We start from the raw sequence: 16,479 nt of genomic DNA, 5'->3' as shown, positions 1-16,479 counted from the left end.
AGAAAATATAGCAGATCAGAAAACAATGCAATGAATAGAGTAAGAACTGTGTGTGGGTAGGCAAGTTCACTACCACTTACCCCAAACTCCTCCACTTCTTCTTCCTGTAAGTGAGAGCCATGGAGATTGAAGCATGGGTGTAGAAAGAGAGACAGACAGATCACAAGCTCAGAAAGAAAGGACTAGACTTTTGGATAAGCAGTACTAGAAGCCCACAAACATTAAACTGCATAATCATCTCTCACACACAATTTTACCTGAATTATTTTTCTAGCTCAAAAGAAAACTATGTTTTAATTTTTTGTTCTAAAAGAAAACCAACTCCTTTTCTCTCTCTACGGAATCAATCCTTTTTTTTTTTGACTACACTAGCAGTTAAATATGGTAAACAGTGTGATTATACTACTTGGCTTATTTACACATTTTAATTCATACAACCAAGTTATAAACTTTAGTTCTCAAACTCCATGTTCTGAAAAATAAGAAATGATAAATAATTGTGCCTTATGTCAATTTACAAATATCTGAAGACACAGCTTTTTCACTGCCAGTCAAAATGACACCTGATACAGATCTTATGCTAAATGTCTAATCATTACAGTTCAGTGGAGATTCTCAGCATGTACTAGTAAGTATCTGTCATGCCATATAACTCAGATGTTTCTCCTAATTTATAAACAATCTCTAACTCTACCATCCCTAATCCCACAAGCGCTGCTCAAATGACAGACTCACCGAGTCCTGAACATGAGTGCAGGGTCCATGTTAACTGAAGCCATTCGGCCAACATGACGAATTTCTTTTGCAATCATCCTCAACTTCTCAAAATTGACCAGCCCATCTACTTTTGAGTCATTGCCTGCAATTGGCAAAAAATTAAAAGGATATTACAATTGCATTTATTCTACGCTCTCACAAATGAAGGTTAAAACCCTCTGCTTTATATTTACCTTCATGAAGGAAGGTGAGGTCCTTCTTAATAACTGGGAATAGAGGGATTATGGGAGGTTGTAAATTTTGACTATTTAGAACATTGCGATACTTTGCCATATTTCTGGAAGGATCAAATAGATCTTGGAGATCTTGAAACAGCTTTTCATATTTATTAGGAAGTCTTTCCCAGGTGGTTCGCAGTCTTGCCACTGGTGCCAGGTTTAGGCCACTGGGAGGAAAGAAATAAGTTACAAAAAAATGAAACGATCCATCCTTATGAAATACAGGAAGTAAAACTGTGTTATTAACGCTCAACACTCCTGGTACGGTGCAGCAGGATCAGCACTGGACTGGGAACCAATAGGTCAGAAGTTCACACCCACTAGCTGCTCCTCAGAAACTATATAGGATCACTATGAGTCGGAATGGACTCTCCAACACTTAACAACAACATTCTGTGTGTTTACTTTGTATATATATTCATATTTACAGAAGGATTTGTTGCTGTTGCTAAATGCCATCGAGTCAGTCCTGACCCACAGCGACCTTCTATAGGGTTTCCAAGGAGCAGTTGGTGAGTTTGAACCATTGACCTTGCAGTTCAAACCGACCTATCACTGGAGTGCTTATCCTATAGCACCACATCAGGATAGGAACTATTAATGATCATTCTGGTAATGGGAACAGAAGACGAAAGCACTCTGGTCAAAGCTATGGGTTTTGTTTGTTTATTTGTTTTTGCCTTTAAACTCTCCTGATTGATATAAACAAAATCACTGAAATGTAAGTCTTCTAAGGGGATGTTTTGTTTTGTTGCTTTCTCTCCACATGTAACACAGAGCTTGGTATACCACACTTAGGCACATAACAGGCAGTGATAACACAGACTAGGCTAAAATCCTGTAACAAAATAAAACAAAACCATGATAGTAGTGAGTATATGATCAAATTCCTAAACAGAAAAATAAGACTAATGTAACCATTACTAAGGAGCTCTGGTAGTGTAGTGGTTATGAATCGAGCTGCTAACCTCAAGGTTGGCAGTTCGAAACTACCAGCTGTTCCGTGGGAGAAAGATGAGGCTTTCTACTCCTGTAAAGATTCGCAGTCTTGGAAAACTCTGTAGAGGGTCACTATGAGTTGGAACCGACTCCACGGTACTTAACAACAACAACTGGTGTACCACTGTGGGTTAATGTGCTGGACTGAAACACTGGTTTGAACTGCCAAGTCAGTGGCTCAAGCTCACCAGCCACTCCTCAGAAACCCTCTACAGGGTTACTATGGGTCGGAACTTAACAATAACCATCACCACCTAACTAATAGCTTCAATTTGTATTTTGTTTAAGCTTCAGTCTAAGAAGAAGAGAGGAGAAATGAACATTTACTGGGTAACTGCTTTGTATTTGTCTAATGGAGCTCAACCTATATTGCATAATTTTCTTGGCAATTCCTTGGAGTACTGTTATTTCTAGACAAATACACTGAGGTGCAGAGAATTCCAATTAATTTACCCAGTATGGTGGATACAGATCTTGTGGGCTCAAATTAGAATATATTGCTCTTGTTGTTGTTGTTAAGTGTCATTGAGTCAGTTTTGACCCTGTATAGGGTTTCCAAGGAATGGCTGGTAAGCTTGAACCGCTGATCTTGCGGTTCAAAATGACTTTGCAGCTCTGCGTATTAACCACAATCAAGGCTTAAATTTGGAATTCAAAGAAACAGAACGGTTCATTATGATTCAATTAAAAACCACCAAGCTCACACATCATATATAGTATTACTGAATGGATTTTAATCTGTGAACTGAAGTGAATCCTAAGGCAATTCTGCTCATTCTTACCTGATGATTGCAAACATTGAGTTAAAATTCTTGCATTCCCTACAGTGTAGTGCTATCTTGATGAAATGTTTAATGATCTTCATCCTCTTTAGCTGGTTTGTCTCTCTCAGAATTTCCGAAGCTACCCAAAATGTTTCCTGGTTAATGACTTCTTCAAATTTCTTCAGGTTGGCGCAGCTGGTCTTTGATTTGAGTTTAAATAAATCATCTATGTATTCAGTAGGTTCAATGTTGCGGAAGAGTTCAAAATTTCGCATAGAGAGCTGAGTGGCAACTTCAACAGTGCTGAGCTGCAGTAGGGAAATTTGACTCTCTCTCAACAACTCCTGAGCATCTTCATCTGAACAAAGTGTTTCTGTTTCCATGTTGTTTTTCAAATAATACCTATGAAAACCATACAAACATGTTAGATTTAAAGCCTAAGCAGTAGTCTCCTAATATTCCTTGAAAAAATGTATACTTTTCATACAAAATTTAAGAGTACATTGAATTGACTGATGGGAAATTCTTTGCAATCCAGGGAGAGAGAATGCACAGTTGCTGTTTCAGACACCAGGTACCCAGAAGCCACTGATGGAAGCTAACAACATCACACGGCATTTCACTTTTGATAATAGTTAATTATTCTTCCTCTTTTCCTTCCCATCTCTCTAGATTATTTGATTTTTTGTTAAAAAAGACAGAAAGCAGCTGTGTTTTAAGTTTAAGCGAATAGAAGCTAGAGAAGAACAGGGAAAGATCAGACACAGTCTAGCATTCTAATTTCCCAAATTGAAGAGTAAACTAGTGACAGCTGATGGGTTTAATTCGGGCCAATTTAAGTTGACTTATTTATTCAAATACAACATAAGTCTACAAACTGAGTGGAGCATGTATTACTTATTATCTGTTAAATGCAGAAGCAGAGTCTCTCACTGATTAATGACTAGTTAATATTGCCAATAGGAGTCCTGGTGTGGCACTGTGGGTTAATGCGCCAGACTGCAAAGCTGTTTGAACTGCAAGGTCAGCGGATCAAGCTTACCAGCTGCTCCTCAGAAACCCTATATGGGTTGCTATGGGTTGGAACTGACTCGACGGCACTTAACAACAACAACAATATTGCCAATACAGGCAAAACAATTCCGATCTGGTAATTTTTAAAGTAACTTGTTAAAAATAACCTTCAGCTGTTTACAGTATCCTTTTTTGTAGACAGATACTGTCCCTAACAAATTCTATAAAGGAAGAAAGAGAACTAGCCCAGTGGTGGTACTGTCAAACTTGCCTTTTGTGTATTTCTTGAAGGCAAACATTTAAGACAGGAAAACAAATACCAAGGACTACTGGCATTCATATATTTAATCTTCTCAGTATGATTACTCATGCAGCCCATACCATACATCAATTTATAGTTTCTTGAATAATGAATTCAAATAATGAGTCTATAGCTCATTGGAACCCCACCATAATTCCATGATATAAAGTGAAATTGTGTGTTAGCGCTGGTGTTGGAAAAATAGTAAAAATGAAGAAATGTACGAAAGTCATAGTTAGCAAGCACACTGAAGTTTTTAAATGCATTAAAACGTGCTTTAGATATTTGACATAAGAAAGTACAATGAAGCACTCTATATGTAGGAAAAATCAAAAGGGAGAAAAGAGTGATTTATTATCACTATTAATTTTCAGTCAGTATAGGAATCTAATCATGAGACAAAACTACCTTTCAAATTTCACTTATCTATGATTGGGGATCTAACACTAGTTCTGGTTTGGTTCTGTACAATAAGCACTGGACTTCTAATCTCAAGGTCAGTGGTTCAAAAACCACCAGTTGCTCCTAGGACAATACAGGGTCTCTATGAGTCAGAATAAGGAGCTCTGGTAGCGTAGTGGTTACAACTCGGGCTGCGAACCTTAAGGTCAGCGGTTCGAAACTACCAGCTGTTCCGCGGGAGAAAGATAAGGCTTTCTACTCCCGTAAAGATTTACACCCTCGGAAACCCTGTACAGGGTCGCTATGGGTCGGAACTGACTCAACGGCACTTAACAACAACATGAGTCAGAATGGAATCAAAAGTATTTAACAACAACAAGAGAAATATGACTCAAGAGTGTGACACAATTAGGTTCAATGGTTTCTCAAAAGCACTTATATAGTAAAGGAACCAAAGATGTAGAAATTAAAGTTTGGTTCCAGAGATTAGAAGTGATTTTTATAATATAATGTACAAATAAGTGGCATAAAGCAAGTTCTGTAGCAAGTAAAGTCTGGTTCCAAAGTTAAGAAGTGGTTTCTACAGTATAATGAACAATAGGCGGCATTAACCAACCACACTGTCAAACATGTTTCTGGCTAAATGAATGAAATTCTTGGAAAAATTAGGTAGGTAGAAGATAATGATACTTGAATTTTATTAGAAAAATGTGTTTCTGAATGCCCATATCCAAGGAGATGAGAGTATCATAATGTAATCCCTACCTTTACAGAAGGGTTATATACTATTGTTCTTAAGAGCAACTGTGAGAAGTTGGAATTTGCACATAGGTGTGTCAGTATCAATGCTCAGGACACAGTGCCCTTTGTTTTCAACAAGCTCTTGTTTCAAGGCCAGCCATCTACTGTGTGCATTTATTTTGATGTAGCAGTCCTTGGTGATGGAAAAACACCTTTTAACTTTTTTAAAATCTGCAAGGTAGTTACTCATTTTTAAAACCCTTCCAAAGTATTCATCCCTTACACTAAGATGTGGGTTTGAAGAGAGGGTAAAGAAATTCAATAGCACACATATTAGATACCTTCCACTCAGTTGTATTCTATCAGCAAGTTTGGAAAGCTGATCTGGAAGTCTTCTTTGTTTGATTACTCCCTCAGGAGTGACAGATACCTCACAGAGCGAATATTGATCTGGGGTAGCAGTAACAGCAAACTCTCTGATAGCCTGAATGACCACTTCCTTTGCTGTGGTGTCCTTACTGATCATGATGTATCGGCTTTGCTGGTCAGCCTTAAAAACTCTTAGGACTTGATCCGGCAAGTCTGAGGGAAGAAAAATCCATACAGAAGTTGAAACAACTTGAATATATGTTAAGGCAATAAGCCGAATAAACTGAAGAAAACCTTAGCAAAGATGATGCTAAACGTTCACCTCTCCTTTATTCTAGCCCGCTCTTCCTCAAAGATTCAATCAGTATGCTGATCTGCTGCAAGAATACAATGGCCCCTTCTAGATAACTGAATGATTCATAGATAAAATGCAAATGTACCCACACACTACAGGAACACAGAAGATTGTCATGTTAGTAGCAAAGGGATAAAAACTTCAAAGTTAATCTTTATTATATTAAAAAGCCCATTGAGTTGATCTGTGTCTCTTACTATTTTTATTGACATGACAATAATACATGCATGGTATGTGTCATCTTCATTCTATGATAGAAAAACACAAGCTCAGAGAAATTGACCATATCAAAATATTATACAGAATACAAAAAAGAGCTGGTTTTGACTGGTTGATATTTAAGGTCTACCCTGACTGAACACCTAACAAACAAAAAGCACATATATCACATTACCTTTTTGTGAGAAGGAAAAAGGTTACGACAGGAAAACGAGAGAAACAGAAGCAGTAGGGGTGCTCACCAGGAGTAGTACTAAAATCTAAAATGCGATGATGTGACTGTAACAAATCAGGATTACTGGATGACAAGGTTCCACTGACAGGCAATGCAGTGGGGATGTGCTTCGTCTGCCTTAATCCTACTATGCTGTCATCTTGAGACTGGCCAATTCCAATATCACTGAACAAGAAGAAAAACAGAAAATTTTAATTAGTTAAAATAGTTACAGGCCATCAAAATAGGACAGATGAAGGCCATAAATTAATTCAAACTCAAAAAACCACACCCACTGCCTTGGAGTAAATTCAGACTCACAACAAAGCTATATGACACAGAACTGTCCCACGAGTTTCCAAGACTGTTAAGTTTTTAATGGAAGCAGAGTGCAACATTTTTCTCCCTCAGAGTGGCTTAACTCTCTGACCTTTTCAGTTAGCAGCCTAATACTTTAGTCATGGCACCACCAGGGCTCATAAACAAACCATATTCTATAAAATTTGCAGTTGATGGATAAGTATCATTAATAAATTTGGTTGAAAAATAGCAGCGGCAAGGCAAGGATTTAGATAACTAGCTTAATTTAGAAACTATTGCTTAACTATCTAACTGAACTAATCTTACCACATGAGGCACTGTGGGTTAATGTGCTGGACCACAAAGTTGGCATGAAGTAGAAGGTTGGCGGTTCAATCTCACCAGTAGCTCCTTGGAAACCCTATACAGGGTCGCTATGGGTCAGAACTGACTCAATGGCACTTAACAACAACAATAAAATGTACAGTGGACTCTTGCTGTAGGATCAGCACTGAACTGCAAACCACAAAGTCGGGTTTGTTCAACCCCACCAGATGCTCCTCAAAAAGCTTACACAAGGTTTATGAGTCAGAAACACTTTGACAGCACTTAACAACAATAAAGTGTATAGTGAGAGCACAGTGGCTCCACATAAGCACTGAACTGTGACCCAGAAACTCTGCTGTTCTAACCTGCCAGCAGCTCCACAGGAGAAAGATGAGGATTTCTGCTCCAGGGGAAGATTTAAAGCATCTGAAACTCTGTATAGGGTTGCTATGAATTGGAGTCAACTTGATGGCACTTAAAACCAGCCATTTTGGTGTGGCACTGTAGGCGAAGCACTGGACTGCTAACCACAAAGTCGGCAGCTCAAACCCACCAGTCGCTCCTTGGAAACCCTATACAGGGTTGCTATGAATAGGAACCTACTGGATGGCATTTAACAACATAACAACAACAAAATGTAGAGAATAATTAATGCTTCTCTAAAACCTGCCTTTTTAACTAGGGAAGCCATAACAAATATTAACAGTTTCTTTGTATAGAAATGTATTTCAGAAAATATAAAGCCCAGTAATTTATGGAAATGGTTTAAAAAGTACATTAAAAAATCTATTTAATCTCACTCTACCAAGAGATTTCATAGCGGAATAATAAAAAGCTTTATAATCTGACCTTGAAGAACTAAGAAATGAAAAAAAAAATGAATAGGGGGGGAAAAAAATGATCCAAACTGTCCTGATTGCATTCTCCAACGTTTCAGGAAGAAAGAGGAAGAGAGAGATCACGGTGAAATCAAATAAAAGGAAACCCTGACAACATTGTTTCTTATTATACAGACCATAAAAGCAGCAGTGCATGGCGACATTTCTAGCATCAAAGAAGAGGCATTCAAAATCTAATGACTCACTTTTACTTTTTCTCCTCTATTCAAATATTTATTAATTTAAGTTCCTAAAGAAATTATACTTATTGATAGCTATAAACTCATTTTCATTTATAAAAAAACCATGCTACTATAAACAGCTCTTTAAAAATGCTTTAATAATACATAAAAATTCTGTTGATTTGAAGCAACAACTTCAAATAGAGCAACAAACTAAAACAGTAAGTATACACACCAAATGACTAGATCATAATCAAATGGTTGTAGTTCTGACTGGCTTCTACAAATGTTTTGAAATAAGAGGGAAAAAAATACTAAGGTTAGGATCTAAACCAAGTCATTATAAACAACAATGATGACATTTAGTACTTATTAGGCTTTAAGGCATGAGGGCTTGACCATAACATCTACTATTGTTGTTTTGTGCTGTGGAGTCAGTTCTGACTCATAGCGACCCTGTACAGGGTTTCCAAGGCTGTAAATCTTTACGGGAGCAGAAAGCCTCATTTTTCTCCCACGGAACAGCTGGTAGTTTCGAACTGCTGACCTTGCGGTTTGCAGCCTGTTTCATAACCACTACGCTACCAGAGCTCCTTTAATATCTACTATTAGCTGTGCTAAAAACAAATCTAGCAGCATAATTTCTCTTTATTTTGGGAAGAAACAGGAAGGTAAACAACTAAACATCAGAGATTTCTTTAAAAACAAAGATAAAAACTAAAATTAAGTACATTTCTATAAAGCACATGTAGATATAGATGCATATAAAAGACTAACAATATTGATGTTTTCCAAAAACCTTCAGAAATATCACATTATCAATGGAATTTCAAATTTCAACCATATAAATCAGTCTTTATTGCCAAAACTATTAGATTCAATATGTTATGATATTGTATAGTGCCATGGAGTCAGTTCCGAACCACAGTAACCCTGTAATAGGGTTTCCAAGGAGTAGTTGGTGAGCTTGAACCACCAGCCTTTCAGATCAAACCAACTTTGTGGTCCAGTGCATTAACCCATGAGAAAACAATTAATGTGGACTTAAGAAAAATGGTTAAAATTATTAATATACTCCAGACACACCCCAAAAGAGCTTCCTTCCTAAGAAATGTTCCTTGGCAACATTTTAACACTTTAATAGGAGGCCCAATCTCTACTCTGTTTCCTGATTTCTCAATTGTTTGTTATCCACAAAACATAAATACTCACTAAAAATACATCATATTCAAGATACAATATAAAAATGTCCTTCTCTGAGCATACCCTTCTATTGTTTTATCTCTCCAACTCTCTCATTGTTACTGAAAATGGTTTGTTTTTTTGGTCTTTATTGGCATGTGATCGCCTGTTTACTTAGTCCCTCTTTCTCTTTCTACTTACCAGACACCTAAATCTGAATTCAAAAAATGCTCTTGCCCTATCTTTTCACTTCTTTCATAAAGCACTCTACTGTCCCTATGCTACCAGTTTAACATTAGCCAGCATCTAAATTCATGTAATACTAATAATGTTTGAGAATAAATAAACACAAAACTGGCCATTATATCCCTATAAATTCATACCTATGTTTCCTCAGTTATTAAGTTCCTTGCTGATTGGTTATCCAGGCCATCTGACCACAACAGGTTATATTTCAGGGCACTTGGGTGGGGGAGGTAGGTGTGGCTAAAGGTTTTAGTGCCAGATTAGGTTAGAATTCCAGCATTTAATGTTTCCAATTGTGACACTGGGCACAAAACAAACTTCAGCTTTCTGAGCTTCAATTTCTACATTTATAAAGGATACGTAAGAGTTCTTACTCTAAAGAGGGAGTGCAGTTGGTCTGGAAGATAGGCATTGGACTGCAAAGCACAAGGTCGGTGGTTTGAGCCAAGCAGCCACTCTCTGAGGGAGAAAGATGCGGCTTTCTACTCCTGCAAAGATTGGCAGCCTCAGAAACCCTATACAGGGTCCCTATGAGTCGGAATATTATGCTTTTACCTGATATGGTGCTGTGGGTTAACGTGCCAGACTGCAAAGCCGTTTGAACTGCAAGGCCGGTGGTTCAAGCTCACCAGCTGCTCCTATACAGGGTTGCTATGGGTCAAACTCTACTCAACGACACTTAACAACAATAATCCGATATATTATTTCTGAAAAATTTTCTCTAAATCTTTAAGTTGTTTTTTTAGTTAGTTGATAAAGTCCTTTGAAGTAAAAATGTATTTAATTTTTATGAGGTAACATCTATGTATTTTATCCTTTGCTGCTCAGGTTATTTCCTCAAATGCAAATTATTTAAGATGTTTCCTTGTAGCTGTTGTTAAGTGCATTCAAATCAGTTCCCACTACTAGTGATCCTGTATAGGATTTTCAAGGACCAACTGGTGAGTGTGAACCTCCAAACTTGTGGTCTGGTCCCTGTCCTACAGTGCCACATCAGGAATCCTAAGATGCTTTAAAATCAACACATCTAATTATTTTCATGTTTATCTTCCTCTTTATCTTTCTAAATACACACAGGACAAAATTATACACAGTTACTGAGTATATATTGAAGGAGCTCTGGTAGCGTAGTGGTTATGAATCGGGCTGTGAACCTCAGGGTCAGCAGTTCGAAACTACCAGCTGTTCTGTGGGAGAAAGATGAGGCTTTCTGCTCCCGTAAAGATTTACAGCCTCAGAAACCCTGTTACAGGGTCACTATGAGTCGACTCCACGGCACACACCACCAACAACTGAGTATATTGTAGGTTGTCAATATATGATACATTTTATCTAGTAGTGTTCAGCAGAATTCTGGTGAGATGCTTGTAGGGTAAGCAATGGACTGCCAACTGCAAGATCTGCAGCTGAAACCCACCAGGCATTCTCAGAAACAGTATACAGCGTCTCTATGAGTTGTAACTGGCTGGACAGTGCTAAATAACAACTATGTTCAGAAACAAGTTACTAACTCAATGAATAGTACTCAACTTGCATGTGTGTACATTTTCCAATAGGATCTCATGACATACAAGTTATTCCCTGATTTCTACACTTACTCTTTTAGTAACTGTGAAACCAGTACATTAAGTTTAGATTTATCAGTTTTAATACTTTAATAACTTAGTATAAAAATTATTTTAGTAAATACATGCTGATATCTAAGAAAGTAGGCAGCTGGTGATACAAACAAATAAGTGCTCAATATTAGCTGAAAGGTTCAAACTCACTCAGAGGTGCTTCAAAACACAAGTCACACAGCTTTCTATACATGGAGTTGCTATGGGTTGGAACTGACTTCTTTCATATATAAAACTTTTATATTGGTTTCTGTAATACTGATAACGTTTTGATAGCAAAAATCTAACAAAACTGTCCATCATATGAATTTACACCTAGAATATTGGTGTGGTGCTGTGGGTTAATGCGCTGGACTGCACGGTTGGTTTGAACCACAAGCTTGGCAGTTCAAGCTCACCAGTCAACTCCTTGGAAACCCTACACAGGGTTACCATGAGTTACAACCAACTCGACGGCACTTAAAAAAAAATCAACAAATTTATACTCATTTTAAGACAGTTTAACACCAATGAGCCCCTTGTTATTTTTTTCATTTCAGTCAGATTACACAGTTAAATATTATTTCAATAATTTTCCTAAGAAGATAGCCATATTTTCCATTGTGAAAAAATATATACCAAGGTATCTACCAGCAACACAACTTCCACATTCACAATTCACTGACATTAATTACAGTTTTCATGTTGTGCCACCATTATTATGATCCTCATTCAAAACATTTTATCACTCAAAAACACTTCTTTTTCCCCCTTCCAACCATGTCTTGGTGTCCTGTTGTTGGTTGATGTACTGGACTGCACAGTCGGTTTGAAGCGCAAGGCCGGTAGCTCAAGCTCACCAGCTGCTCCTCAGAAACTCTGTACAGGGTTGCTATGGGCCAGAATGGACTCAACCCCACTTAACAACAATAACAACCATGTCTAGTGGTCCTTAAAAATCTTTGGCTTCTATATACAGGAAGTTCTAGGATTATAAGCGAAATCTATTCCCAACATTGTGTGTTTAAGTTGAGTTTTTAGGTAAATTGGAATTGGTGCAATTGGGTCTTTAATATAACAGTGAGCTGAGTGCAAGATGATTTATAGCCTTGGAAACTGCCCTACGGGGCAACTGACTCTGTCCTTTGAGGTTGCTATGAATTGGTTTGCCGTATTGTTTTTAAGTTGTAGAAGTTTTATATATACCTTGGGTATGAGGCATTTATATGACACATGGTTCCTGAAAATGTTCTCTCAATCTGTAGGTTATTTCATTTTGTTGATAAAGCCTTTGATGGAAAAAAGTGTTTAATTTTTACGAGGCCCCACCTATCCATTACTTTGTCTTTTGATGCTCTGGCTACTACCTCAAAGGCAAATTATTTAAAATGTGCCTAGTGCTTTAAAATCAACACATCTAATTATTTTCATGGAGTTCTGGTGTGGCGTTATAGGTTTATGTGCCAGACTGCAAAGCCATTTGAACTGCAAGGTCAGTGGTTCAAGTTCACCAGTGGCTCCTTGGAAACCCTATACAGGGTAGCTATGGGTCGAAACCGACTCAACAGCTCTTAACAATAACAACAATTACTTTCATGCTAACCTTTCTCTATATATAGCCTTTGAATATCTTTCTAAATACACAATGGATATAATCTCTGTATACATAATATTCTCATACTATGTTCCTTACCAGCGTCTTACACTGTGGATGGATGGCATCATTCCAGTTCTTACATATCACAGTTCTATTAATACCTGACAGGATCATGCTTTTTTTTTTTTAATTTTAAGGTTCATATTTACTTCATTGCGAAATATGACTCTAAAATCTATTTTTGTTATTGAGCTACTAATAATTGAACATTTAGGTAATTTATCTTTTAACCTATTTAAAAAAGTAAGTTATTTTCAAGGAGAAACACTTTAAAAATTGATTATATTTTCCGTTACTGCCATTAGGTCTCACATTTACCAAACATTTAAGTCTTTTTTAAGAACTTACTCAATATAAACATAGTCTTGGAGTCTATAAATAAAACATATCCATTGCTTATATTCAGCACTCTGTTTAAGGAATTGCCTTCAGCTAATATAAAATTACCAATCATTTCACAACACAAGTTGGACACAAAACCCATAAACAATGTTATTTGTAACTCATTTTTTATATGCATATGAAATTTTTTATTTAAATAAAAAACTAAAAATCCTAAAGGAGTTTAACTTCTGTTTCTCAGTTGCTGTTCTTTTTAGGTGTGTCCAGTCAGTACTGACTCAGTGACTTTATGCACAGCAAACCAAAACACTGCCCTATCATGAGTCAACCTTAAAATCACTGAAATGCTTGAGCCCTGTGCCAATCCATTTAGTTGGGGGTCTTTCTCTTTTTCACTGACACACCATCTAGGAGTCCTAGTGTGGTACTAACGGTTTATGTGCTGAACTGCAAAGTTGGTTTGAACCGCAGGTTGGCAGTGGTCTTTGATCTTCATCAGTAACTACTTTAAGTCCTCTTTGCTTTCAGCAAGCAAAGGTTGTATCATCTTTATATCATAGGTTGTTAATGAGTCTTCCTCCAATTTTGACGCCATGTTTTCCTTAATATAATCGTTTCTTGAATGATTTGCTCAGCATACAGATTGAATAAGTATGGTGAAAGAATACAACCCTGGCACACACCTTTCCTGATTTTACACCATTGTTGTTCTGTTCGAATGACTACCTCTTGGTCCTTCCTTGTACAGGTTCCTCATGAGCACAATTAAATGTTCCAGAATTATCATTCTTCGCAATGTTGCCCATACATAGCTTGTCATGATTGACACAAAAGCCTTTGCATAGTCAATAAAGCACAGGTAAACATATTTCTGGTATTGTCTGCTTTCAGCCAAGATCCATGTGACATCAGCAGTGATATCCCTTGTCTAAATCTGGCTTGGAATTCTGGCAGTATCCTATACTGTTGTAGTTATTTCTGAATTATCTTGTACAAAATATAACTTGTATGAGATATTAATGATATTGTACGATGATTTCTGAATTCCATAGGGTCACCTATCTTTGGAATGGGCACAAGTATGGATTTCTTCCAGTCAGTTGGCCAAGTTTCTTGGAATAGATGGGTGAATGCCTCCAGTGCCCAAATACTTTGTTGAAAGATGTAAATTTGTATTCCATCAATTCTCAGAGCCTTGTTCTGTGCCAATGGCTTCAGTGAAACTTGGACTTCTTCCTTCAGTATCATTGGCTCTTGATCATATGGTGGTGGCGGTGGTTATATGCCATGGAGTTGGAACCGATTCACAGCGACTCTGTACAGTGTTTCCAAGGCTATAAATCTTTACGGGAGCAGAACGCCTCATCTTTCTCCCGCAGAACAGCTGGTAGTTTCGAACTGCTGACCTTAAGGTTCACAGCCCGATTCGTAACCACTATGCTATCAGAGCTTGATCATTTTTTACCTCTTAAAGTGGTTGAGCATCAACTACTGAGCATCTGTTCTTGAGATGATCTCTAAATTCACGTGGAATATAGTCTAGGTCACATTTTGATTCTCACTGACTTATTGTAATTTTCTTCAGTTTTAGCCTGAACTTACAAAGGAACAATTAATGGTTTGTTATACAGGCTGACCCTGGCATTGTTCTGACTGAAGATATGGAGCTTTTCCATCCACAGATGTAGTCAACTGGATTTCTGTATATTCCCTCCAGTGAGGTCCATGTATATAGCCATCTTTCATGTTGTTTAAAAAAGGTATTTGCAGTAAATAAATCATTGGTTTTGCAAAATTCTACCATGCAATCGCCAGCATAGTTTCTATCACCAAAGCCGTATTTTCCAACAACTGATTCTCCGTTTCCAATTTTTGCATTCCAATTGTCGGTAATTATCAGTACATCTTGATTGCATGGTTTATAAATTTCAGACTGAAAAAACTGGTAGAATTATTCAATTTCATCATCACTGGATTTGGTGTTTGGTGTGTAAATTTGAATAACAGTGGTATTAACTGGTCTTCCTTGTAGCTTAAGGAAGGTCAATAATTTAACCTGGCACACTAATGTAATTTTACATTAAAATAATCTCATTGATGGCAAGTAAGCAAATCAGCAAAGATCAAAAACTGTAAGGGACACCTGCAACTCCATCTAAGTCCCTGGCATAAATAAATAACCAAGACGGAGTCATGAATGCAGCTGATATTGTAACTGAAAAGTCTACTCTGTGGAAAGAATGGAATTCTTTGACCAGTTGGTGATGTCTGGGCAAAAGTTAAATACCTGAAAATAGAAGTGAGAAGAAAGAAGGGGATAAAGAGAATGGGAGGGATAAAAAGTGCCAACAAGAAAAAGCAGTTACTTGGTTCACACAGAGTTGATGCTGATGGTAGAGAAGATACCCCAAAACAAAGACACTGTAGCAAAAGCAATACTGATGACAGGAGGTTCTTAAAAAAAATCCAAATGGGGTAAAAAAATCCCTCATATGAGGAAGTACCATCCTTTTTTTAATGAAGTTTGAGGGTGAACAGGTAAGTGACATACATGAGATAAAAACAAACTTGTTGTCAAATGCTGTCAAGTCTGTTAAATATTGATTCTAAGACAGCTTGGCCCTGTTTTAGAAGAATTTACAATAAAATATTTATTGGACGCATAATGAAAACATAATTTATATCACTACCTTCACATATCATGCCAAAAGAGTTTTAATACATTATAAAATAACACAAGGAAAATTTACATAAACACTTACTTGTATGGTTTCTGTGGCAAGATACTGATCCGAGTCTTGTCAAGTATCTTTTTTAGTTTGTTTCGACCTCCAACAGTATTGGCTTTACTTTTTTTATTTACTTTTTCAAGTCCTATCACCTGTTCTACATCTACAGCAAGATCTGGAATGGAGTAGCGACTGGCCTTTTTGATGTCTCCAATTTTAGGGAGGTGGGGGGCACCGTTTCTTTTCTCTTCTGATAATCTCGTTAGAAGTTCTTTAAATACTAAAAAGAACAAAAAAAAAGAATAAAGATCACAAAATGCCAGTTATAAGAGAACTATACAAAAGGCAATTATAAAACACAGATTTCAGCAACCATAATTATAATTCTGTACAAAATACCACTCTATTGAATAAATGACATAGAATTTTTTTTAAATTACATGAATGCACTGTAACTTCCGTTTAGAATAAAAAAACAAAAATAAAAACAACACACAGCAACTTAGTTCCTGGTCTATAAAATTAAGCATTACCAAAATTTATCAATAAAATCACAGAAAATTATTTGTAGGATATTTAAATAAGTTAGTAGATTCTTACTTATATCTAATTTTAAAGTCTTTATAGTTAGCCTCAACTTACAATGAATTTGTGTTCTGATTATC

The 16,479-nt window shown here is 36.9% G+C and overlaps 1 protein-coding gene across 2 annotated transcripts in view; it reads right to left on the bottom strand.

Moving 5' to 3' along the window:
* Window positions 1-16,479, bottom strand: part of RAPGEF2 (Rap guanine nucleotide exchange factor (GEF) 2) — a 234,476-nt gene that overhangs the window by 17,543 nt on the left and 200,454 nt on the right. For both annotated transcript variants that reach the window (XM_006867928.1, XM_006867927.1), the window contains 7 exons: window positions 15,848-16,094; window positions 6,402-6,559; window positions 5,558-5,798; window positions 2,777-3,160; window positions 951-1,162; window positions 736-859; window positions 81-104 (listed from right to left, as the gene is read on the bottom strand). In XM_006867928.1, coding sequence (XP_006867990.1) covers window positions 81-104; window positions 736-859; window positions 951-1,162; window positions 2,777-3,160; window positions 5,558-5,798; window positions 6,402-6,559; window positions 15,848-16,094 — 1,390 coding nt within the window. The remainder of the gene's footprint in view (window positions 1-80; window positions 105-735; window positions 860-950; window positions 1,163-2,776; window positions 3,161-5,557; window positions 5,799-6,401; window positions 6,560-15,847; window positions 16,095-16,479) is intronic.

The sequence above is a fragment of the Chrysochloris asiatica genome, unplaced genomic scaffold (assembly GCF_000296735.1).
Source record: "Chrysochloris asiatica unplaced genomic scaffold, ChrAsi1.0 scaffold00112, whole genome shotgun sequence".
Taxonomy (NCBI): domain Eukaryota; kingdom Metazoa; phylum Chordata; class Mammalia; order Afrosoricida; family Chrysochloridae; genus Chrysochloris; species Chrysochloris asiatica.
Note: the sequence above shows the minus strand (reverse complement) of the source record. Positions and strands in the feature narration are given on the sequence as shown.